The sequence below is a fragment of the Centroberyx affinis genome, unplaced genomic scaffold (assembly GCF_046629955.1).
Source record: "Centroberyx affinis isolate AG114_WGS23_722 - 3 ecotype Tasmania unplaced genomic scaffold, CSIRO-AGI_Caff_v1 ptg002753l_1, whole genome shotgun sequence".
In the NCBI taxonomy this organism is placed as follows: Eukaryota; Metazoa; Chordata; class Actinopteri; order Beryciformes; family Berycidae; genus Centroberyx; species Centroberyx affinis.
This window is the reverse complement of record NW_027280916.1, coordinates 82501-108578: the sequence shown is the minus strand read 5'-3', so window position 1 is coordinate 108578 and position 26078 is coordinate 82501. Positions and strand designations below refer to the sequence as shown.

Below are 26078 nucleotides of genomic sequence, written 5' to 3'. Positions count from 1 at the left end.
CTCAGTGCCCGTCTAAAACGAGAGTGTTTGTGTGCGTATATGTGTGTGTGTGTGTGTATGTGTGTGTGTGTGTGTGTGTGTGTGACAGCATAAGACGGACCACGGTCCAGTGATCACGCCATCTCTCTCACTGAGCCATGCTACTGGCTGTCTGAGAGTGTCAGATACCAGAGCAGACGTACACACACACACACACACACATAAACAGACACAAACACGTGAATGCTCCCACATATATGTTCACGCATGCACAAACTCACTCTCACACACACACACTTTGGAATGGATATTTTTGGATGTAAAAAAAAGAACATAGGCATCCATTCGGTGCTGGCAAACGCGCATCACTCTGACATGCCTGCAGGAGTTAATGATGTGACCTTTCTGAAACATCTCTCTCGTGTCGCTTTGCTCTGCGGAAACTTTCCCGACGCCACCTTGTCTTCCCTCCTGCGGCTCGAAACAGGTTTTAACCCGACCAGACGGCTCAGCCCGTCTGTTTGAAGGGCAAAGGCTGCGTTGTAGCTTGCGGATGTTAAGCTACCTGGTAATTGTCCTGTAGAGAGCTGGCAACTTTTCCTCATTGTTCACAACGGAAATGACAGTACACTGTTTCACATTCCTGACAGCGCTGGTAGCGAAGCACATTTTTTTAGCAGTCAGAGTCCCGCGTGTTAAAAGTTAAAGTGATGCTGAACTTTGGTAGTGTCTTGGGTTGTGTAGCTTCCCGGACAAATCAGTGATTCTCTGTTATCTGTTGCTCCAGTAGAGACGATTGGAGAATTGTGTTTTTTTTTCTCTCTGAAAGTCACACTTCTAGCACATGAATGCAAACAAAGCAGATTTTGACAATATAGTATATATATATAAAAAAAATAGTCATTCTGCATTTTTTTTTTTTTTTTAAGTGAATCGCTTTCTTTATGTACCAGAGTTCAACTTTAAAGGTCCAGGATTATAGGAATGTATATGTGTTTTGCTGTAATGGTACCTAAACTCTGGAATGATGTTCTGATGCATCTCAAAACCCATCTTTTTATCCTGGCTTTCCATTGATTTTATTGTCTTTGTTATCTCTTTCTGTATATTTTTTGTTTGTTTGCTTTTATATTGTGTTCTTTTAACAAATGGTTGTTGCTCTTTTACACTGTGATTATCTTATCTGTCGCTCTTTTTGTGAGGCACTTTGTAACCCTTGGTTTCAAAAGTGCTACATAAAGCCTTGCTTACTTGCTTACTATATATATTCAAAAATGTTTAATGATGACATTGATCAATTTTAAGTTATTGCATTTTCAAAAACCCACCCTCTTTTACAGGCAGTTTCAGACTAATTCCAGTAAACACATTAAAACTGGATGATTGGCTCCCATCACTAAAGAATTACTGAAAGCCTTCCAATGATGCCAATTAGCAGGATTTGAACTGAAAAACCCACTGGAAAAAAAACAGGGTCCAGGGACTGTTCTGGCTCTGAGGACTTAGTCTTCCAAGTCATTCAATTTAACTAATTAAACTCATCTTTTAACTAAACTACATTTATTTTAGCATCATGAAGAACATTATTCTTATCTTGGGCTATTGGAAAACACCATCATGAAAACTGAAAAATATGGGGCCAAAGTGTGCTGTGCTTTCAAATCATATTCAGAAGTTGCCCAGGAGAAGCTGGAGCAGCGGAAAGCTCTTCCGGCAGGTAAAAGAAAAGAGGTGTTTGCTGGATGCTGCGGGTCTTTACAGGGTCACTGACACTCAAACAAGAGCTTCACTTCCTCCACACCTTGAACTGCAAGCTGCACCTCCTCCGCTCCAAACGTTCCGCACAATGTGACATGACTCATTTCCACTCCATGAAAAAAAGGGAAAATGGTGGCATTTGAAGCTGAGGAGCGGTGATGGTATTTTAAACTGAAGAGTGACGTTTGTGTGAATCACATCAATTACGCACCGGCACTAACTCACTGTCCTGCCTCTACCTCTTGTGCTCTAGTTCTCATGGTAACTGTGACTCAACGGAAAAAACTTTGAGCATGGCATAGGCTGTAATCATGATGTCGTTTTGATGTCCATGTCACTGACCGTGCAAACAAAGGTACTGGGCAAAAAAAGCAAGCTGAAAGAAGAAGGATGGGAGCTTCATATGTATACTTTGAATTATGGTTCATATTCTCATCTTGCATTAGGCTACTTGCATTAAACATGCATTATGAGCCGCACTTTGTACTATATGAATGAATGAATGAATGAATACAATTTTTTTTTTGTGTCATGCCGAAATTAATGGCCCATCCCACATGAGATTACACGACACAGAGCCTTGCTATATAGGGCAAGGCTCAGATGGAGAGGGAGCCCCCCCCCCCCCCCACCCCAGCACAAACCCCATGACTACACAAGTTACAACTTCCATAATACTGTTTTATGTGATAAAGCATATCTATGATACACAGAAGAAGGCAATACAAAATAAATTACTCATTTCATTTATACAATGCCTTTTTCCACATGTCCCATGCCTTCTCTATATAATCAGCCACTAAAAATGTTTCATTTTAAAAAAGCCAACTACATTTTTCAGGATCTTCCATAGCCAAAACACTCAATGTCCCCTTTTATCTTACTGAACAAAGCCTTTCTCTGTGTATAATAAAGGAAGGACAATACAACATAAAATGGGTTTCATCCTCAGTAACATTTAAAACACACATATCACATCTTCCGTACCAACAAAGTGCCCAGTTTCAACATGAAGAGGTGATATACCTGATCTAACTTGAGCATGCAATGATCTTGTCTTTTTGGTTAAATTATACTTTACATTCATTTTCAGTGACATAATCACTTTTAATCACACAATATGTTAAGTTTGGGTTTATTCCATATCTCTACAGCCCATCTCTTTCAGTTGACAAAAAAACTGTTCTTTGATTAAATCAATATCTTTTTTCACTTTTGAAACATAAACGTCTTCACATCCTACATTAAAGAATAAGTTATGAATTCCTCTTGCCCAAGGACCTATTGTCTGTAAATCCCACTCACTATATTACTATCAAAAGATCTTTTTTTCTTTTACTATCAATAGCTTTTTTCTGTGGCCTACCATTTCCCCCCGTTTTCTGTTTTTTGTAATAATAATAATCATTGTTATATATAGATAGATAGATAGATAGATAGATAGATACATACATACATACATACATACATACATACAGACATACTCTCCCATATTTTCTACCTGGCTATGTGTTGAAATGTCTTTTTATAATATTTTGATAATTTATTATGCGTCTATTATTTTTTTGTTTTTATCACGTGTACCTTTTAAACTAAACACTATTGCGATGCTCACGTTTTTCAGATGACTTGTCAGCTGCCATGGGAGTACTTAATAAACTTAAAAGTATCACGGCATATGTATTGCTCCTAACTCAAAAGTGACGCCACCTTTTTAGGAGCATATAAAGACTTCTATCAAGTGCATTCTGCCTTATCAAGTCAATCCTTCCCTGCAGCAAATAGAAATTGTTTTACTCACACTCGTGCAGGAAATACAACCTCCAGAGGAGAAATTTATTATATAGTGTTTTCTATCTTTATAGCTCAGCTGGCCAGCGCATTCAGGGCATTATACTTGGCTCTGCTGGCCACATATCACTTTAAAGAGATTCCTATCAAGAAGAATTGTCTATGGTGGAAAAAGCCTGAATAAGATAAGCCGTTGAAATGTGTCCTGGCAGTATCTTATCTGTTAAGACAGGACTCTTGCCCCCTGTAGGTCATCGGTGTATCTGCAGCTTCAGGGGTCACCATTATACCAACTGACAATCAATCTCTCTGTCTCTCTCTCTCTCTCTCTCTCTCTCTCTCTCTCTCCCCCCCTCTCTCTCTCTCCTTTGTTATCACATCTTTTGCCACCTCCCCGGTAACTCTCCTCCTACAGCTTTCTCAGTCTGGTGGGCAAACCTTATCAGCTCCTCTCTCTCTCTGGCTTAATGGCTTAATGTCTGGCCAGCAGTGTGTAGATACACTCTAAAAAGAGATATGTTGGAATAACGTAGGCTGTGTTGTTCCTTTCCAACTTTCACACTATCTAGGATGAAGGCAATTTGGAGTTACTTTGGGTAAATTCATATAAATGTCACAATTTTGTGTATATTAACGTGTTCTTGAGGAGATTTACCTGTCAAAAACATTCTGTCCAAAAGCTCACAGTTTTGAATCCAATAAATCCCTATGTAAACAAAGGCAGCACTTAGACAACACTAGTTAAACAACAGGTGCCTGCAATTACAGACTGGGCCTTTAATGATGTTGTTAAGCACAAACATATGTTTTGAAATAACACAGCATGTGCCTCTAAAACACATAACGGCTGGTCATTCATTTCAGTTCATTTTCAAAGAGACAGAACTGTCTGTCTCTGTCAGGTTTCCATCCATTTTGATGGACAGAAAGTTGAACCCAGTTGAACTTTTTTTGTGTGGATGGATTCGTCGCCATCTATTTGGCCAATTAGAAGTGAGGTAGTGTTGGGTTTGTTTTGGAGAACACTGAGACCTTGGAGGAGGCGATAGTTAATACAGTGTACTCCATCCTGTTGTTGTATGACTCATCAAAGGATTACAGAAACAAAGATAAAAGAGAAAGCCTGGTGTAACATTGGGATGACTGCAGGTTTTCCGGGTCAGTTTCTTATTGAATTTATACTGTATAGTCTGTTTTTTCTTGTTTCTATGAAGTAGCACTGCTAGTAGCACTCTATGAAGTAGCACAACTCCTTGTTGCATGTTTTCTCCTTACTGTACTTCTGCCAAGTCCCCCATGTTGACGCTCCAAAACAGAAATCTATCCATCAATAATTATGTCCAGTTTCTGAGTGTGGCTGCCAAACCATCCAGTCCTATACCCCGTACCTCCAGACCATTGTCCAGTCCTACACCCCTGTACCTCCAGACTATGGTCCAGTCCTACACCCCCGTACCTCCAGACCATGGTCCAGTCCTACACCCCCGTACCTCCAGACCATGGTCCAGTACTGCACCCCCATACCTCCAGACCATGGTGCAGTCCTACTCCCCCATACCTCCAGACCATGGTCCAGTCCTACATCCCCAAACCTCAACACCATGGTGCAGTCCTACACCCCCATACCTCGGGACCATGGTCCAGTCCTACACCCCCGTACCTCCAGACCATGGTCCATGGTCCAGTCCTACACTGCCATACCTCCAGACCAACCATGTTCCAGTACTACACCTCCAAACCTCAGCACTATGGTCCAGTCCTACACCCCCGTACCTCCAGACCATGGTCCATGGTCCAATCCTACACCCCCATACCTCCAGACCAACCATGTTCCAGTACCACACCTCCAAACCTCAGCACTATGGTCCAGTCCTACAGGCCCGTACCTCCAGACCATGGTGCAGTCCTACACCTCTATAAATCCAGGCCACTTAGCTCTCCCTTCCCCACACTGACCTGGGCCTCATTCAAAGCTTGCATCATTTTGGTACTGTGCAAAACATTTTCTGGGTTGAACGATATGTTTGCTCGTGAAGCGTTTTGCAATGGCCTTTGAGGTGCGTTTGATCCCGTTTTGTAGGTGTGTGTGGGCTGTAACCCCAAATAAGCAGTGACGTACGTATATAAACAGCTGATTGGAAACAGTCATCAGCGCACCATGGCTTCACAATCACAAGTGCTTTGCCTGCAGCACAATTTATGTAGCAATCGAGGACATAAAGAACCATGTTTGTCATAAGTAATTTCATCCAGCATAAATGATTGTAAATATTTCCTCTCAGCCGCTGCAATAACAACCCGTAACAAACGCTTTGCAGCAGAACATTCAACACACTTCTGTTTCCTTTAAAACGTCCTGTTCGCTACATGTTGGGGCTATTGAACGTCACTCCACAAAGTCTCACCTCTTCTCCCTTCTGGCTCCTGGATGGTGGACTAACCATCTAATTTTTTACTCTGACCAGCAGATAGTTACTTCTCATCTTCTGTCGTAGGCTGAAACCTCATCTTTTCAAGATGTATCTCACGTTAGCCTCTATCCACTGAATCATATCCGCTCTCTCTCACTTCTTCATCCTCTAATGGTTCTAATTTAGTCTCATTAAAAATAAAAATTGCCTTCTACCACTCCCATATGTCCTTATTTTTTTTTCTTTTTCTAGCACTTTGTCAGGGCACAGTGACTGTCACACAAGCCCTACTTAGTATTGGTAGGTTGTAATGCTGGTGATCTAAGAACTGAAGTTTATTCTACTGTTGTACTCATTCTAAGTTTCCCTGGGTAAGAGTGCAGCCTAATAGCTACAATGTAAATGTAAATAATGTGCAATGTGTTGAAAGATAATGTATTTCTTTGAGATATTTCAGAATGTGTTATTTTAACACATTCTGAAATATCTCCAGGCCATCCACCGGTCAGACCTAGACAAAAACATGGGTTATCCCGCCAAAACTGAATCTGCATCTTTTTTGCTGGTTGGATATTCAAAGGTGGTGCATAGACCCCAAAACCAGGGGTGCAGAGGAGGGCAAAAAATCACCTAAACTCATTTCACCCACCAGTTTATTTGTGACTTATAGTGTTTACCTACATTTTCTCAAGGTAATGGAAATCTTCATGATAAAAAATGATAGCATTCATTATATTAAGTGCTGCCAACCTGAATTAACCAGTGGGTAAATGTACTGAACATGGCATCTTGGGCATTTTCAAATACCCTGGTGCATGCAATATTATTCAGATGCTGCTCAACCCTACAGAGCAATAAAGCCAGATTATAAATGTTCATTGTTTTTAAATTTTTCTAGCTGTGGGGTGCAATTTCAAACAAGGGGAAGTGAGGAGGGGGTTGTTAAATTAATATGAAGAAAACACTGCCTACTTGCACATGCATACATACATACATACATACATACATAACACTGCAATATCACTATTAGACACAAGGTTTCAATTATAAATGGTCTTTGAACAATCCCTCCTCCCTGGTCAATCTCCCTGTCCGTCTCCGAACAAATACCATCTCTCTTTACTTGTCTCTATGTTGGTACTCGCATGTCAATTCGCATGTTTCCTGTTGTAAAGTAATGCTGTAGCTCACTTTCTCCCAAAATAATTGAGATGCATTCAGAAATGTTTTTAGTGTAAGATTTAACGCTACATTAGGCAGCTTTGCATGTTGGCAGCTCCAAATGGCAGCGAGTGGTCGGCTAACTGTTAAAAATTTACACTCAAAACACCCAGAAATCCTGAGCAGTGAGGTCAGTGAACGTCACATAGCTCACTCACGTTCACCAAGCGGCTGTGATGTTTTATACCAAAGAGACGAGAGAGGAGAAGATCTAACGTTGGTGAGTCCAGCTTTCTCTGGACGGAGTGCTGCTCACTGCTGTTTAGGAGACAGTTTGGATTTCACTCTCAAGTCTGGATTCATCTCTTCCTGTGGAGGAGGAGAGACCAAACCTGACAGCAGAGGAACATTTGGGCAAATAGAGGGAACATAAAAGGTCTCAATTAGTGGAAATGGGACACTCTTCTCTGTGGCAGCCCCATTTTGTGATTTAGGCTGATAAGACAGGTGGATTTTCAAATAAAAATCTTGACTAGTGCAGTTTTAGCACGATTTGTTAATGAGGAGCATGCCACTCCCCCTCATTCTCCCTCATATCACTTCCTATTTTTATCTCCATTTCCCCCAGCACCGCTCTCATCCATTTCACATTCGGTGTCCCCTTGTACCTGGCACCTGTTCTCTGGTTTTATCACACAGCCTGGGGGAGAACAGCTGGCCAAATGTCTGGCCAAATGTTATTTTATGCATGTTCTGTTGTTCTACTATTTTCTACCCTGTTGTGTGCTTTCATCATTTATATTCTCTCATCCATTTCAGATGTGTCTATTCTTATCATCTTGATTGCTTGTTCTCTTTTTTCTTTGTTTTGAGATATTTTTTTAAAAATCCTTGGGGGGATTTTGTCTCACCTGCACAAAATAGTCATTTGTGTCTCATCTTTCTGAGCTTTTATCATTGTATTTAATGTGTTAATGTGTTTTGATCACTTTGCTTTTGTGTTTTATCACTGTGTGAATACACTAAACTAAAACTAAACAAACCAGTCCCTACTAAGTTTAAGATAAGATAAGATAAGATAAGATAAGATAAGATGAGATAAGATAAGATAAGATAAGATAAGATAAGATAAGATAAGATAAGACAAGATAAGATAAGATAAGATGGCACTTTACTGATCCCCTCGGGGAAAGTCAGGAGTTAGGGTTAGGTTATGTTATGTTTATTTGTGTATTTGTTAGGATCCCCATTAGCTTTGCCCTAAAGCACAGCTAGTCTTCCTGGGGTCCACATTTAAAAACATACATTAAACATTAAAGTCAACACAAATGGCAAACTTAAACATAAACATAAGACATATATATAAAAAAATAACATTAATATGTATGAGTAAAACTTACACTGATGACTCTCTCAACAGTTACCAGCAAAAACTACAAATCCGCATATGCATAGCGCCCTACTGTTATGTTATGTTAGTTTCAGTTATGTAGTGTGAAATTAAAATATTGGCTTTGTATTTTCTTGAAGGAACTCTTTATACAACTCACTTCAGGCTGGCAATACTTAATATAACGAATTCTATCAACTTATATCATCAAGATTTCCATTACCTTGAAAATGTAGGTAAACACTATAACTCACAAATAAACTATGTGTGAGTTATCATTGTGTGTGTCTTTGTGTTTTATCACTGGTGCGAATACAGTAAACTAAACTAAGGTTAGCGACTGCATGACCGGCGGCTTCCACTGCTCCCTCACCTGCCTCCTCCACCTGCCTGCCACCTCCTCCTCTGAGGTGTTACGGTCGCCGCATGACAAACACCTCTACAGTCTGTCAGCTCTTCCTCCTTGTGGCCGGTTGATTGCTTGGTCAGGGATTCTGCTGCACCCATAACTCCCGCCCCTGTCATTACATCTGCCATTTGCTGTCTGTGTTCATCACTTCCTCCGTTAACGGCGTCTCCGTGCTCTTTCTGCACCTCCGCCTGGTGATCTGAGTTCTTATGTTTGTTCTTTATGTCTGGCATTCCATAAAGCAAATGGATGCCAACGTGCAAAACACCCAAATCTGGATATATATGCAGACAATGATGAGCCATGAGACTCCAGATTATTTTTCTCCCCCTTTCATGGTTGTTTCTTCTCATTAATTACTGGAGCAAGCCTAAAGGCCACAAATATTCATTATTTCAGACAGACAAAACACATTTGACACAGATGATTACAGACCTAAACATGATAGTTATTTGTGTATTAATAATCTTGTGTAATCATCTTGCGATTCCCTGGAGAAGCCTCGACCTCCAGCTAGAGAAACACTATTGTGCCTCTGCAGCTTATCTGTCACACGTTCTCTGTCTTTAACACTTTTCTGGTGACAACGGTTCCCTTCAGGTCAGCTCATCCACCTTGCACCTGGTAACGCATCTGTCCAGTCAAACATAAAATCAATGGCAACCCCCTCACTGCACGAAATGCATCTAAAATAATAAGAGATTTAATACTAGAAAAGCCAAGAGATCTGGGGGATCTAAGAAAAGGCCAAGAAGCTGTCAGCTGAAGGGGGTAAATATTTATTAGACGACTTCCTTGCATGATTTAGAAAACATCTTGTACAGAAAGTGGGTCTAAGAAAAGTCGTGGAGGGACATTTTGAAAGATAACATATTTCAGCTGTAAATTTAAAAACAGCCGTCAATTGATGGCAGCTTGGCCTTTCTAGTGTTAATCTTGTTTTCAGTCTTTTAATCTTATTTTCTTTTAACGCCTGCAGTCAATTTTCCTCCCCTGTCTCTGTTTGACAAACATTTCTTCTCTGTGACAAGATGTCATTCAGCCTTCAGACAGCCTGACCTTGGAGAGATTGTAGAAACAAAGATAGTTCAAAACAGCAGGAAGGTAGTGGAAGTTAGACCCACCTGAACTCAGTTTACCCCCCCCATAATATTCCCTCACTTTCTCAACATAATTTAAACCTGCTTCAGTTCCTAGGACTACAACACATAATAATATTGTCCTGGAAATATAATTGTTTTTCAATTGCACTGATGCTTTTTTTTTTTTATTGCCTTTTGGTGGTCACAGTTTATAATTTATACGCTTTTTATTAGGTGCATGCATCGTAGCACCTCTATAAGAATCAGGCTCTGTGTGTTTACTGGTTGGTTGGTTTGTTTATTTGGGGAGCGTATCTATGTTCTCAGGATCCTATGTTCCCTAGTTCAATATTCTGTTAACACACATTGACCCTCCTATTGTGTTCGGGTCAAATTTGACCCACTTCAAGTTAAAATATTTCAGTTTTTTTTTATTGGAACAAGGCTTTAAACAGCTATATAAACACAACAAAACCAATGGTTATCATTTTATTTGATTTTGAAGGTCTCTAACCCTAACCCTAAGCCTGGGGAACATAGGACCCTGGGAACATAGGAATGACTCAGTTTATTTGTTTGTGTGTTACGCTTTTTGCCATGTGCTCTGCTTACATGAATTATGGTATTCTCTGTTTAGGCCTTGCAGTCACACAGCCGGCTCTAGGCTGGTGGCTGATCATCCACACACCAGGAAGCAGCTTGGTGCTTTTCTAACTGTAGTGGCTAAGTAAACGCATTCTCTTAGATACAACACTGATATTAACATTTAATACTACGATTATCTTGGCAGATCTCGATATGCAATATTATCCCAACAATTAAGGTGAAAACCTGAGGAGGAGGATTTGACGGGGATGGTGAAGCTGATTTATCACTCGCAGCCCAACTATCCCCGGCTTCCATGACTGTGTTTGTATGTTTACACGGACACTTCCTCTGCTCCGCTGTTCACTCCCTGGCAGAGGATTAGAGGGCTTCCCCGGGGCTGTGATGTGTGTTTGAGTTTGTTATTCAGCCTCCCAACAAATCGGCAGTTATCGCGGTGGTCACGGTAATAAAAATTAGAGCCGATGTCATAATCAATATTGGTTTTTTAGAGTCAGTGTAGGTTCACTCACTGCTACAACATGATCTCATAACAAGTTGTGAAATGAGCATGAACTCTGAACGCAGATTTACGTGCTGTGGACACAAATTATGTGAAAATTACTTTCCTCCACAACAAATTTGATTCTGTGACAAAAACACAAATTTGATTCTGTGGCAAAAGCACATTAGACATGGCATTTTCAGCTAAAGGTTGGCTAGAGGTTAAGTTTGGTAAAACAACTTTGGTTAAGGTTAGGATTAAGGTTATGGTTAAGTTTAGGCAACTAAAACAACTTAGTTAAGGTTTTGTAAGGGTTGGGGTTAGGGTTTGGGTGAAATAAGAAAAGAATAAAGGATAAGGCTGGTGTTTTTTAATGCATTTCTTACCGTCAACAAATCCTATGAAAATATGATAATTTGATGTTAGCAAGTCATGTTCATTTCACGTATTTGTGTGAGATCAGGTTGCACTACTATCATGCATATACACACCCCCCCACCCCTCCGCCCCTCCACCCGAGCACCTAGACAGTGGGTGCTAGTGGATTTGTTCACCACAACATGGAGGAGATAAACTGCGACCTCCTCCTGTCGCCTCCATTTCACCTTCATTGCTTTGTTTGATGACAAACGTCTTTCTGTTTGGCAGCTCCTCCTTTCAACACCTGCTTCTCTCTCTGCAGGGTCAGAGTCAAACTTTTATCCAACGTTCGATTTCATATCAACTCCTACCTCAGCTTTTCATTCTGACATTCCTCTGTCTTCCCAAACACTTCCCCATGCCACATCCCTAAGGCCATTATCAGCATCTGTTAACATTTTACATTTTAGGCATTTAACAGTCGTTTTTATCTAGAGCGACTTAGAATAAGCTTTAATTCCTACATCACAACATTACAAGTGACCAAAAGTAAGATGTGCAAGGGTCAAGGGAAGTGATACAGAAGTGCTATGAAAAGAAATATGATCTAAGGAGTGTGGTATAAATCTTTTAAACAACTCTTCACTCCTTTTCTGTGCTTGTACTCCACAGCCTAAAAAGGACTATGTGATGTTCAACCCATCTGTATTTGGAACAACACACATTTGTTTTCCTTTTCAACACAATGTTAATAACACAGCCTTTGTCAAATGAGCACAATGTGTTATAAAACAAATGAATGATCTGTGCACCAAAAGTGAAAGTAAAACGTTTCTTCACCACAAAAGGATTAGGTGGAGACGACGACTAGAAACAGGAAGAAGTTGAAAAAGTGCAGTAGAAATGAAAGTTGTGGAGGTCGGAGAGGTGGATGGGCGGAGACAGTTTTCTACTGTGAGTGAAGTTTTCATTTATAGCGCAAGTTTTCCTTATTTAAAGGATACAGCTGGTGTTTTACATTTCTTACCGTCAACAAATACTATGAAAATAACAAAATCAACAATGCGTTTGCTCTACTCCCGTTACTTTCCGACTTCCCACGTTCCGTTTTTAGCCGTCAACCCAGAAGTCATTGGCTCCAATTGTAAGCTAAAAACCTTGAAATACAGCTCACAAAGACATAGCTTACATTTTAAAAATCGCTAACTGTTACCACGAAAAGTCAGGCTGTTGTAGTTATTACCAAATCAAATTCAAATGGGAACAAATTCTTCATTACGCCGGGGACTATTTTCGGTGCTACGGAACTACTTTCCTGAGATGACAAACGTCTTTACAGCCGGCTTATTAAGTTGTTTGAGGAAAAAGTCGGCCGGCCCGGTGCATCGCGATGATGAAATATGCTGCCCAGAGCAATGGCATGGCTCTTTGACATGTTTTTAATCATTTTTTTTAATACAATGGAGTTCTATGGCTGCTGGGACATGGCTGCATTGGGCACCGGCTACATGGACGAGACTTGCTGGCAAAACAAAATCATTGCTGATTTTGTTATTTTCATAGGATTTGTTGACGGTAAGCAATACATTAAAAAACACCGGCCTTATCCTTTAACAGTGACCAAAACCATAACCGTGACCTTAATCAAATCGTTTTACTTGCCGAAACTTAACTGTTAGCGAACCTTTTCACACGATGAACAGGTGAACATGTTGAGTCCAATTCCTGCTGTTGTCACATGTTCCAATTTGCGGTGGATTTGTGTCTACAACACATAATCTGCATTTCAGTTTGTGCTCATTTCACAAAATTTTGAGACTGTGTAGCAATAAGAACATATGTTAAGGCATTATGTCGTGTTCCATCTGTTGAAAAGTGAGACGAATGTCTGTTGGCCCAAATTATACACATGGATGTATTGAACATGGCAGATCCTTTCACAGGATGCACCTGCTTTAACATCTTTCCAGTTTAGGGATCTTCTTATACCACCTACCTTTATTTACTGTCACTCTGCCTTACATTAAGTTAATACCACTTGATTACTGAAATGTCTTAAAATAAACTGAATTTTATAAACAAGTGAAAATATATCACACCGCTGGCATATATCTTCATTTGGTTCAATTTTAAGATTAATTTCAAAATTAAAAGATTTGTTAAAATTAATATTTTCTGCAACATACACCTTACTGCTATCATGTAGAATTATTATCATTATCATCATTATCTATTATCAAGTTGTGTAAAGTCTCATTTGTCTCTAAGCACAAATACATTTCACTTTCCCATTCAAACATGTTTGTATCTTTTTTTCAATATTATCCGTAATTTGCCTGCAGCCTCCTCTTTCTTATCCCCTGATTGCCAGCAGCACTCAGACTTAATAAGAATAAGAACAATATTATTATTATTGTTTTTAGAACAGTATTGAACTGTGTCTGTACCTAGGCACTTCTCCTGGGTCTAAATGGCCAACAGCCCCGAGGCAAAATAAGCTCAAAATTGGTTTCAAAATATCTCGTCTGACTTGCAGAAACTTTAATGCGGGGATATCAGTTTCCTCGGCTGCACCCCTTCGCCAAACCCTCAACTTGCCTCTTGCATCTCACTCTCCCTCAGGCTTTCTTCACCCCTTGAACCCTACATATATATATTTCTGTGAACTGTCCTGGAATATTGTGACTGATGGAAGAAACGCTCTGAATGTTTAGCTCTCTGCCTTTACTCCTTGTTGACAAATAGCTTCAGCCAGACCGTTCTTCAGCTGTTGCTACAAAGGTAAATCAAGGTGATTCACGTAAGAGCAGATGTTTGGGCAAATGGGACTATTAAATATTTAATGTGTGCATGTGAAAAAAAATGTAGATCATTACGGTTTGCTGGAAAAGGCATTAATATATGAATAACATCCAGGAGAATGTTCTTTACCATGATTATGGCTACAACGATGATGCAATATAGCCTGGTTCCAGACTCCAGATTTTGTGGAGTGATTCAGAGAGTCTGGTGTTTCCCTCCTCAACGGCTTGTTCTCGCTCGGACAAACAATTGAGCCAATCAGCGCCTTTATGGGCGGGACTAAAGTTTGGACCGTTCGTCCAACGGTTTTTCATTGACGTTTTGGCAGAATAGATTTGTTGAAATCATCAAAAATGATCAGCATGATTGGAACGTCTCTTTGACCGATCAGATTGCTTGGCTGAAATGAACAAATTGTATAATAATTTACAATTTGGGGCTTTTAGCTGACACTTATCCAGAGTGACTTACAGTGATTGCATTGAAGTGTACAGGACATTCAACAGGAGACACAGATATTGATGGACACACACACCCCTGTTGTGGGGATCAAACACTGTTATGGCTCGGTTTCTCAATCACTCACTCAATCACAATCAGACTAAAGATACTCTTGAAAAAATAAGTGACTATGTTGAGTTACTTATATACATCTTTGAAAGGAAAAACATGACAATTGTTAGATTGTAGACACAATTTCTGAGTTCTGGAGGCAAAGTAATCCAAAAGTAACTGAAACTAACCAGTTTGCATCACTAGAACTGGGTAATCCAACAAGTTGCATTACTGGTGATAATCATTAGTACAACACCAGAGCAGATCCTCTAAGCTTAACTTTCCGACAATGCTGAGACAAACCTAAGCTAAAAGAAAAAGATCTCAACAATTTGAATAACTTAAGGTGCATTTGATTTCATATGCCAGACGTTCAAACAACCTCAGAAGCACAAAGATTGTTTTTTAAGATAAGAATAATCATGTGCTCCTCATTTAAACCTATTCCACTGATGTTTTGTCAGTGCCTGACTACACAGGACACACACACACACACACATGCACACTCACACACACAGGACCAGCCCACCGTCTTATAATGCTGACCATTGAACAGCTCTACTACAGCATCAGGTGATGAGGTGCCTTGCTCAAGGGAAGACTGGGCAATGAGGAGATTTCCCAGGCAGTCCAGGGATTTGAACCTGCATCCTTCTGGTAACAAACTGGCTTCTCCAACGCTAGTCTTTCCACTCCAACAACACCCAGCGTGTTTACATTCACACTAATAAACCGATCATAGACAATTCCCAGATTATTCAAGTGTTCATGTAAACAGCATGGTGCCATTTCCTTAATCGGATAAAAGCTGTTATCGCATTATGAGAAACCCCATTAACACAGCTAGGTGTTTGACCAATCTTTACAATTATTCCACACACGTTTACCCTTAGTCTGATTTCTTTCAGATTTTTACATCTGTACGAGAGCAAACAAAACCGATAGAGAACAGCGTCTCCAGAAGCAGTAAGAGCGTACAGTATAGTAAGTAATGAGACAGAAACCTGACCATATGTCAGGTCCTGTCCTGACCCTGACCAAATAAGCTACGTTCAAAATCCTACACAACTGGCAGGAAGTTAAGAGTTTTACTTAACTTCCTTAAGGAAAGAAATCCAACTATGAATCATGTAAACCGGGGTATTCTCATTTTCCTTTATCACATTACGTGCATGGAAACGCGTCAATCAAATTATTGCCATAACCTGATTATTCCCATTTATTGGTGTGCATTAGGGACGCAAATTTTAATCAATTTCCTTAAGCGACCGTCAGTCACTTTAACGACCAATTAATCGATGAATCATTATCTTTTGACATAGAAAACAGAAAATACAAAATGTGTGTTTTTACACCTGTCTTTAGGCCTACTCAACAAGTTAGTCAACCAAGCAAAACTAAAAAGATCTTCCTGCATTAATTCGGTCATTGTGCTTGTAGACGTGCTGTATTTCAACATTGTATTACAATGTTTACAATGAATACTGTTGTCTTTTTAGGTGTAATTCTCCTTCACTGGACTTTTCACCCGCTTGCTTGGCTTTCTTCTTCCTCTGTATAAGCGGTGAAGTTAAATTGTGCCCTCATGGTGGTAAATCATTTCAGCAGAAAATGAGAAATAGTACATAGCCTACATTGTTGATTAATCAGTTAATATATGCTTGGACACAAACTATTTGAAACACTCCCCTCTGGTAGGAGGCTGCGGTCCATCAGGACCAAAACCTCACGCCACAAGAACAGTTTCTTCCCGTCTGCAGCTGGCCTCATCAACAAGGCCCGGGACCCCCACTGACACAGTCCCTTATCCCCCCCCCCCATACCTTTGCACATTCTTGGAAAAAATTTTGCACATACCTGTACAAACTGTACATTTCATTCACTTGGAAAAAAAAAACAGTTATATTGTTATATTGCACATATATATTTGTACATATTTTTATTTCTTATTTCTTATTATATTTTTTATTACATTTTTAATTGTATTATTATTATTTTATTTTATTTTATTATTTTTATGTTATTGTATGCACCTCCATGCCAAAGCAAATTCCTTGTACTGTGAAAACTTACTTGGCAATAAACTCTATTCTGATTCTGATTCTGATTCTGATTGATCAATCAAATTCTTGACGGCGATTAATCGATTATCGATTAATCATTAACATACCTAGTCTGCATGTAAACACTCACACTGTGTCACAGAACTTTCTTCCACTTTCCATTTCGTAACATTTTCCCCACGGTGGCTGCCTCATTTCAGAATGAAACTGAAAAAATGTATTTAGTCTGAACATATAGCCAACGCTCATATCCAGAGCGACATGCAATAAGTGGAAAAAGAACAATAAGTCAACATCTATTAATCCCTGCAGAGTGAATGAAAATGGCCGATCCAAACAGCCCCGAGGCTTTACGAAGACGGGGAATAACATTTCTGGGAGAGAATAACGTTTCTTTATCTTTGCGGGTTACATATAAACCTGCCTTTCCTATTTTCCCTGCAACCCCTGTTATCTTTATCAAATATTACTATCCAATACCCTTAGACTTCCCTGGGCCAGGCATGTGGCTGAATAAACCAAATCCCCAGAGTGTATGACAGTTTATATTAAACCAGGTATCCAACATGGGAAACTGAACCTCTTCACAGGTAAATCCCCCCCCCCCCCCGTTTACATATTTAGGTTTGGAAAGGTTCGGCGATTGTAATCCAGGTAAAAAAAAATGTCCTGTGACACCTGATCTTTGTTCTACAGTCTGTCACACACTGGCAGGCCAACCGACCCCAACAGAAGCAGCTTCAAGCGAACAAAGGGAATGCAAACAGCAGTAAAAGGCAGCCGTTCTCTTCCAGCCCTCTGAGTTCAACCTGTTCAAATAATTCCCTTCCCGGAGAGCTACTTGGAAACGTTCGTTCTGCTGATTCAGGTGTTTTGAGGAGGATCTCAGTGGGAAAAGGTCAGACTCTAATTGTAATGCAGTGGTGTGTGATCACACACTCTCGTTGCTCATATCTCTGCGATATATGAAAGTAGAGTGCATCAGCTGCAGATTACGGTGCCGCTGCTGAACGCAATTCATCACAGGTTATCCTTCCACCACAACACTGCAGTTATGATGCTCTGTGTGCTATAATGCTCTACGTGCTTGTGTGTGTATTTGTGCTTGTGTGCGTGTGTGTATGAATTATGTGTGTTTCTGTGACAAAGTGGGAGAGACTGAAGTAGCAGCTATACACACTGTCTGAACACCTGCATGCGTGTGTGTGTGTGTGTGTGTCTGTGTGCAAGCAGCCAATTTTGTGAAATGATGTCTTAAAATGCAAATAACGTGCTTGGTGCACAAAAAAGTGAGAGAAATCTGTTTCCCCACCTTGAAAGGATTAAATGAGGGAGACACGACTAGAAACGGGAAGTAGTTTGACATTGAAATAGTGTGGAGGAAAGTAAAGGTGTGGATGTCGGGGGGGGGGGGGGGGGGGGGGGGGGGGTACATGTATCTTCAACTCTGACGAGCTGGGTTCAGTTTCTACTTTGAGTGGAGTAGTTTTCATTTTCAGTTTTTCTTTTTTTTTTATGCCTGACCAAAACCTTACCCAATGACCTAATTGTTTTACTTGCCTAAACATAACCTTAGCCAAGATTTACCTCCCTAAATTTAACAGGTTGCTAATCTTTTCATGTGATGAACAGGTGAAAATGTGTTTCCAATTTGTGCTGTCGTCACATAATCTAATTAGTGGTGGAGGAATGTATTCTTTGCTTAATTTGTAACACATAATTAACTTTAGTTAACTTTAACTATTTTTTTTTGTTGCCTAACCCTAACCCTGAGCCTAACCCTAAAGGTTAGGGTTAGCGAGCGAGGTGCAGTCTATTTACGGTGGATGGCCAGTGCCAAACCTGGATAGCTCTGATAAAAAGCCTTTCTGTTCTTTGAATCAGTTGCGGTCAGAGCTCTGGGTAAACATCTACACACAACCAACCTAACCCTAAACCCTAACCCTAAGTATTAGTTGCATAAACCTAACCCTAACCCTGATTTAGGTTGTTTTAGTTGCCTAACCTTAACCCTAGCCTTAACTGAAGTTTTTTACTTGCTTTAACTGACGAACATGTGAAAATAGTGTGTCCAATTCACAACACGACATATTATCTCAGAGTTTGTGGTCATTTCACGACATTTTGTGTGACTGTGTTGGTGCAAGACATAACCACTTTAGCTTCCATGTGATTCCATACCTTGATAAGTACCTCCCGGAGCTGGCGTTACTCTGCTGTACATCCATACAGTTGGTAGTCCCAGGTATGAGCGCCAGGGCCGGATCCTCTTGGGCGGCGGCGCCCACGGCCCGCGCCACCAGCTCAAGAGCGTCCTGGACGTAGTGATCCAGAGTCGGGGAGCCCATCACCCCGTGGGCCAGGAGCCCCAGGGGCAGACCCTCTGTTCTCAGCTCAGCCACGTTCTGGCTGTCCCCCAGGACCCAGTGGAAGTCTGGGAGCAGCATCCGGGTGGCCAGCGTCCAGAGGCGACGCACCTCGCGGATCTCGCACCCAAAGGTCACCACCCCCGTCGTGGTCGCGGGTTCTCTCAGGGCCTCGAGGTGCCGCATGAGAGCCTGCTGCTGGTCCGATTTAGAGGAGGAAGAGGACGAGGACGAGGAGGAGGAGGAAGCAGCAGAGGATGAGGCAGCGGAGGAGAAATAGGGTAAAGACGACGAAGACAACGATGATGACGATGATGCCTCTGCTCCCGTCGCGACCCCTGGTGACGCCACCGCCGAGGACGATAACGACGATGAAGACGGCGGCGAAGACGCGGCGGCGGCGGTCAGGTTGACCAGCGTCCCCAGGTGGAAGCGGGTGTTGTTCTTGATGAGGACGAGGAAGTCAGCGATGTCCCATTCCTGGCAGAGCAGAACGCTGATGTCCCACCAGCCATTCATCATCAGCAGCGAGTAGAGGAGCCGGGACGGGGGGGCCTCCACCGTCCGCATGGCCATTTGGAAATGGAGGGGATTCTATGAGGAGAGGGAATTTGGGGAAAAAGGGATGTAGCAGATGTGGTGGGGGGAGGAGGGGTGAGGTGTATTTTGGAGAGAGAGAGAGAAAGAGCAGGAGCTTAGAAAGGAGTGGTGAGGAGGGTGAAAGGGGGAGATGGAGAAACAGAGAGGGTGAGGTGAGAATGAGATGTGTTTGGGAAAGAGGAGAGAGGAAAGAGTGGGAGAGAGGAGATAGGTGAGGAAGATTTAGGGGAAGTAAGAGAGGGATGGAAGAGTGATGGGGAGAGAAGGCAGGGAAGGGAATTGGAGAAGATGGGATAGATAAGAAAGAGTAGGAGCGGAAAAAGGTGGTAAAGGTGGGAAATTTAAGGGTGGTGGGAGTGGGAAAAAAGCAGCGATGAGTGGAGGAGAGAGGGTTAGTGAGGATGAGTTGGATTTCAGGGAGTTCAGAGAGAGAGAGATAGGAGGATAAAATGAGAGGGGAGAGAAGAAAAGAAGGCAAAAAGAGGGATAGACAGTGAAGGAGATGAGGTTGTGCAAGGGTAAGGAAGAAGAGAGATGGTGGAGAGAAGAGAGGATGGCAGGATGAGGGAGCAGAGCGGGGTAAAAGGGGAAAGAAGAAGGCGGAGGAGGAGAAGTAGATGAAGGAGAGAGAAAGAAAATTGAGAGATTGAGAGAGATAAATGTAGTAGGAGATGATGGGGCAGACAGTATGGGAAGATATGGGTTGAAAGAAAGAAAGAAAGAAAGAAAGAAAGAAAGAGAGACTGGTTAAAAAAAATCCGGCAGTAGAATTACTCCCTATCTTAGAACTCAATTTGTTCCTTAAGAACAAACACAGTCTGTTGAACATAATGGATTTCAGCCTCCACTGCCTCACCTGCTCCCATGAATATCATTATACACATCATGAGGAATACAGTGTATCTTTATGCGTGTGGGTATACGGACATCTTGTATGGACAGACTTAACCCAAAGAAACACAATGCAAAAGGCTCTCAGACACTCATGTTTCCCTCTCAACGAAATCTAAGCCGCAGTTGTGATTCATGATTCATGAATTCATCAACTGATTGATGAAGGGCCAGATAGATCAATCAGTAGAGCAAGGGTTCAAGGGTTTGATTCCCACTGGGGCCACACATGCTAACAAGTTACACTCGGCAAACCTAGATCAGCCGGACCGGGAATGCCGCCTGTGGGGAACACTGTCTGTCAGGAAGTGAAACATTTTAATTTCAATAGGATTCATTACTTGTCCTTTCCTACAGTGACAGCAGTGTCCAGGAGAATCCAATGGTAAACAGGGACAATATGCCAGTCTCTGCACTGCACTCATGTTAACTCTCTATCCGAGTGTTGAGCAGTTTGACACATCTCCGATTAAAAAAGTGTTACTGCAAATCCCGTTACTAACACAGGTGAGTTTGGAGCGAATTGTGGAACGTAAAGTTTCCCTTTCATTTTCACAACAGGAGACTCTGTTGGATTGAGTTCAAGTTCTACTGATCTGCTGGCTGGTGCATCGCCAAATGACAGACGTGCCATGATGTACACATCAGGCGCATTAGAGAGATTTAGATCAATTTCTGTATATTGACCATACATTGATTGATTTTTGTGGCAGCTGTGGCGATATTGTAGCAGTGCGCCACATAGGCGGTGCACCTATGTATGGGAAAGTCGTGCATGCGCGTTTCAACAATGGGGAGTCAGTCAGTCAGTCAGTCAGTCAGTCAGTCAGTCAGTTTGTCAATCAATCAGTCAATTAGTCAGTCAGTCAGTCAGTCAGTCAGTTAGTCAGTTAGTGACACATACTCATCATCTGTTCAGACTGGCCTTTGTTTAGCCCCTGTGTCTGTAATTCTGTGATTTTATGTCTTTTGTTTTATTGTTTTTTATTGTAACCTGGTCTTATTTTAACTATTTTGCTCTTGTAAAACACTTTGTGACTTTGCTCTGTGAAAGGTGTATATATAAAGGTGTATCTATATAAATAAACCTGACTTACTTACTCACTTACTTACTTACTTACAAATACTAGTATCCAGCAAATGTCCTAATGTACTAATACTAGCATCCAGCAAATGTCAAATGTTCATGCCATATATCAAAATGAGAAGCTTGAAATATCAAAAACCTATTTCTGCATTACCTTTACCAAATGTATAGATCCTGACAGATATTATTTACATTTACATCTACACACATTATGGTGTGAGCATGCACCATGATGTCGTCATTTTCAAATACACAGAATCTCACACAACCACCGCTTGTTTTATATAAGTGGGTGAGCGCTTGCAGAAGCCTAGCTCAGTAGTGAGGGAGTAAAGGCTGCAGGTTTGCTATTGGAGTAGTAAGCGGGCACTTTCTGTCACCGATGATTTAAATTAGGCCTATAGCACCTTCAGAAGGGAACAACAATAAATTCTGTTATCTCCCTCTAAACCATTCTCAGTCCTGATCAGACCTGGGCACACCTGCACTATGCATACAAAACACCTTTACAGGCTTATGCTTAACCACAAGTTCACAGATATTTTTCAAATTTGACGTAATCTTCTCACCAATATTTAAAGGTGAAATCAACTAGGGTCAGTTGTATGTGCTTCTCCTGTTTCATCTGAATATATTACTAAATGAAATACATCAAACTGCAAAAAAAATCAAGGAATACTAAGCTGATGAAAAGTTTTTTTAGAGGATGTTTAGTGATCATGAGCTGCCAAATCCACTTTTGTGTACCTTGCTCGTTCGCACGCACACACACACACACACACCACACACACACACACCACACACACACCACACACACACACACACACACACTTCAAAGGCCCTCAGCAATTCTAATGTTTAATTGATCCTACAACTTTTACACAAGCTTTGCACTAAAAGTCCATTAGACCAAACTATTGGTTCATTTATTTTTTTTCATTTATCTCATTAATCACTTTACCCATCACTTATTACGCATGCAAATTGGACAATCATTATTCATCTCCATAATCTGCTGATTGGATACGGGGATAGATTATTGCTGCAAGAGAAACACAGACAGGAGCAATAATGCATGTTTTATTTCAGATCTGGACCTCCTCTTGCCTGGTGTCCAGCCCCCATGAATCGCAGTCTTTAGCACTTTTTTAATTTGCACGATGATTCATAGCGGTCTGGACCAAGCCTATCCACCGGCAGTTAATTTGACTGGATGGTCGATGTAGGCGGGACAAACCTACTTATGACGAGCGTTACGGAGCGGCAACAACCACCATAGGAGTTGGATGATACCAAGCTAGATTTAGCGATTTCGTCAGTCCTTAAAAAACTTAATGGCATCGATGAATTAAAACAGGAACAATCAGCTGATCAAAAACTGGGAAGTGAACACCGACTGTTGTTGCTCTGAGGCATTTCCAGGTTACGTCAATCTGCTTTACTATTGTGATTGGTCAAAGATTTTAATAACAGACAACTAACGCCAACCAATCAGTCGGGGTGAGAAAGTACGTCAGCTGTGGATTGGTTTGACCAGACCGCTATGAATAATCATGCAAATTCAAAAAGTGAAAGGCAAGAGCTCCTCTGTTTCAGGGTGAGGAATGGTAATTCGGTCCGCGGGGCGTCCCGACTCTCACCCCCTCTCTCATCCCCCTGGAGGGTCAGGGATTTGTTCTCAGCTGCAGCACTTCTGCATCATGTCCACACACACCCACACCCACACCCCCCCCCCCCCACACACACACACACACACACTGTGATCCCTCTAAATCTGGAACCCTCTCTTTGTTCCCCATGTAAAAAGAAAATCACAAGGACTCACTGCCCACTGTCTCATATAAGGAAAGAGATCTACTGCTTTCGATGCACAGCAAATCCCATCTCTTTTATCACTGTCCTCTCTCCCAACAATTTGGAGTTTTTCTGTGATTTCCCGAGCCAAAAATGTGCTTGCTGTGGGTTTTTATGCCGAGAAACCCGCAACATTCTCCTTTACTTGTGGTAAAAGTGCAGGGACTGGCAAAATCACAAGCCGGTGGACGAGTCACACTAAGTTGTAATGATTTGCTTATTGATCTGGTCTTTGATTAGATGATTCATTGTGGTAAAATTGTGGAAATGTATTAAAATTGGGATTCTGGTAATTTCTTATAAGATTAAAGAGGTTTTCTGTGGGGAAAACATAATGGGGAACTGTCAAACAGCATGCCCTTGCAATATTTTACAGAGAACTGTTGATTTGGCAAAATGGGATATCTTGCGAATCTTGCAAAATTGTAAATTCCTGGAGGGTCTGACTATTGTTGCTTCCACAGTGAGAAATCCCAGTGGCCCCAGCCCCGAACTCCACACAGGCCCGCTCATAGCTGTTAGCCCTTCATCCGTTTGGCCTCCTTATGTCACCACCAAACTTATTTATTAAGGCACAAGGGACAATTCCATTAACTCCTCCAGAGTCAGCAAAGTGCCGTCTTTCATCTATTATCCCTGGATTGCTGCTGAGGACATAATCACAGATTTACTGCAATGTTTGCCTTAATCAGCTTAATCTACAGGTTCATTTACATAGACTGTATATTGATGTACAGTATATACACAGTGTTAATTCATCCATAGTACATATAGTAAAAGAAAGAAAATCCAGGCTTAGAATGTGTGTATGCGTATTAGGGATGGGACAATAACCGGTATTGTTATATCGGCTGAATAACAAACCCAAAAGTACAATATTTTACATAAATAATTTACATATGTTATAAAGTCTTACATTAAAACATGTTTAAAAAAGAGAAATGTCTTGTGATTGGTATGATAAATTAGTTTTTAAGTCATTGAAGCATATTACATTGCTGTTTTTAAAATTCTCATTTTTTTTAACAGTTATCAAGATAATATCGTATATCGAGATAATTCTGAATAATCCTACTATGAGATTTTCATATCGGCACAGGCCTGATGTGTGTGTGTGTGTGTGTGTGTGTGTGTGTGTTGTTGTTGTTGTTCTTCTCAGTGCAAATATTCCTGTGACAAAAAACAAGGCAAAAGTGATTTTCTTCCCTCTCCACACTCTGAGATTCAAAGAAAAATCAATGCCACATAATTACATACGATTCCACAGAAATCTAAGCAGCAACAGCGGTTAATCCTGTCCATTGATTGTCTTAAGCCCCCTGCCAGAGTTGAGGTCAATTCACTTTGTATTGAATCAATTCAAGAAAATAAATTTACAGATGCAGTGTGTTAAGTGTTTAGCAAAGTACCGCCGCTGGTGGAAGTTTGTGCGGCCGTGTTTTCTTTGATTTTGTTGCTCGCTGTCTATTGATCATCTTTGTGCAGTTCAGCCTTGAGGATTCAGCCTGTACCGCCTCGGATATTTGATATTTGAGCAGGCATCTGAAGGGGCTGATAGTTAGTTATCCACACACTCTGGGTGTATTTCTGCACAGAGGTGGAAAGTAACTAAGTACATTTACTCAGTTAATATACTTAAGTACAATTTTGAGGTGCTATTTCCAATTCGTGAGACTATATAACTTTTCCTCCACTACATTTCAGAGGGAAATCTTCTTCTTTTTCCTCCTCTACATTTATCTGACGGCTGGAGTTACTAGTTACTTTGCAGAATAAGGTTTTACACGCAAAACATACGATAAGCTCATAAAATATGTTGCATTGTTAAGAGTTTAAACTCCCCAACAGTATATGGAGCAGTTAGACCGACAACATTAAAATACTTCTTACAGGTTCATGCTTCAATAATTTAACACTCTAAAAGAACGAGGACTTTTACTTTTCATACTTCAGTAGATTTTACTGCTAATACTTCTATACTTTAAGTAAAATTTTAAATGCAGGACTTTTACTTTCAATTAAGTATTTTTCCATTATGGTATTGCTACTTTTACTTAAGTAAAGGATTTGAGTATGTTTTCCACCGCAGCATGTTACCAATTTCAATACATATGCTTCTTCCCTCTGCCTGCTTGAAAAATTCTTATCTGTGTTCATGCACACGACTGAGATACCTATTCCTTTACATGCAGTATCTTCTATGTGATAAATGGTAACAGCACACATTTGCATATTCCACAGTCCAGAATCCCATCTGTACATATGTTACCTTCATCTGGAAAATTTTACTAGGTTATACCTAATGATGCACTTCTGCACGGTCTGCACATATTTCATATTTCATACACGCCACCTCCAGCTGTAAATCAGATAATGTGAATAGCTGAAGTGCATATTTTCATGCCTCGACACATTTGTTCTCCCACAAC

At 40.9% G+C, this 26078-nt stretch overlaps 1 protein-coding gene across 1 annotated transcript in view; it reads right to left on the bottom strand.

The window, feature by feature from the left end:
- Window positions 1-26078, bottom strand: part of grin3a (glutamate receptor, ionotropic, N-methyl-D-aspartate 3A) — a gene marked incomplete at its 3' end in the record, with an annotated part of 46670 nt that overhangs the window by 13715 nt on the left and 6877 nt on the right. Inside the window, exon 2 of the mRNA XM_071535714.1 lies at window positions 19033-19811. Coding sequence (XP_071391815.1) covers window positions 19033-19811 — 779 coding nt within the window. The remainder of the gene's footprint in view (window positions 1-19032; window positions 19812-26078) is intronic.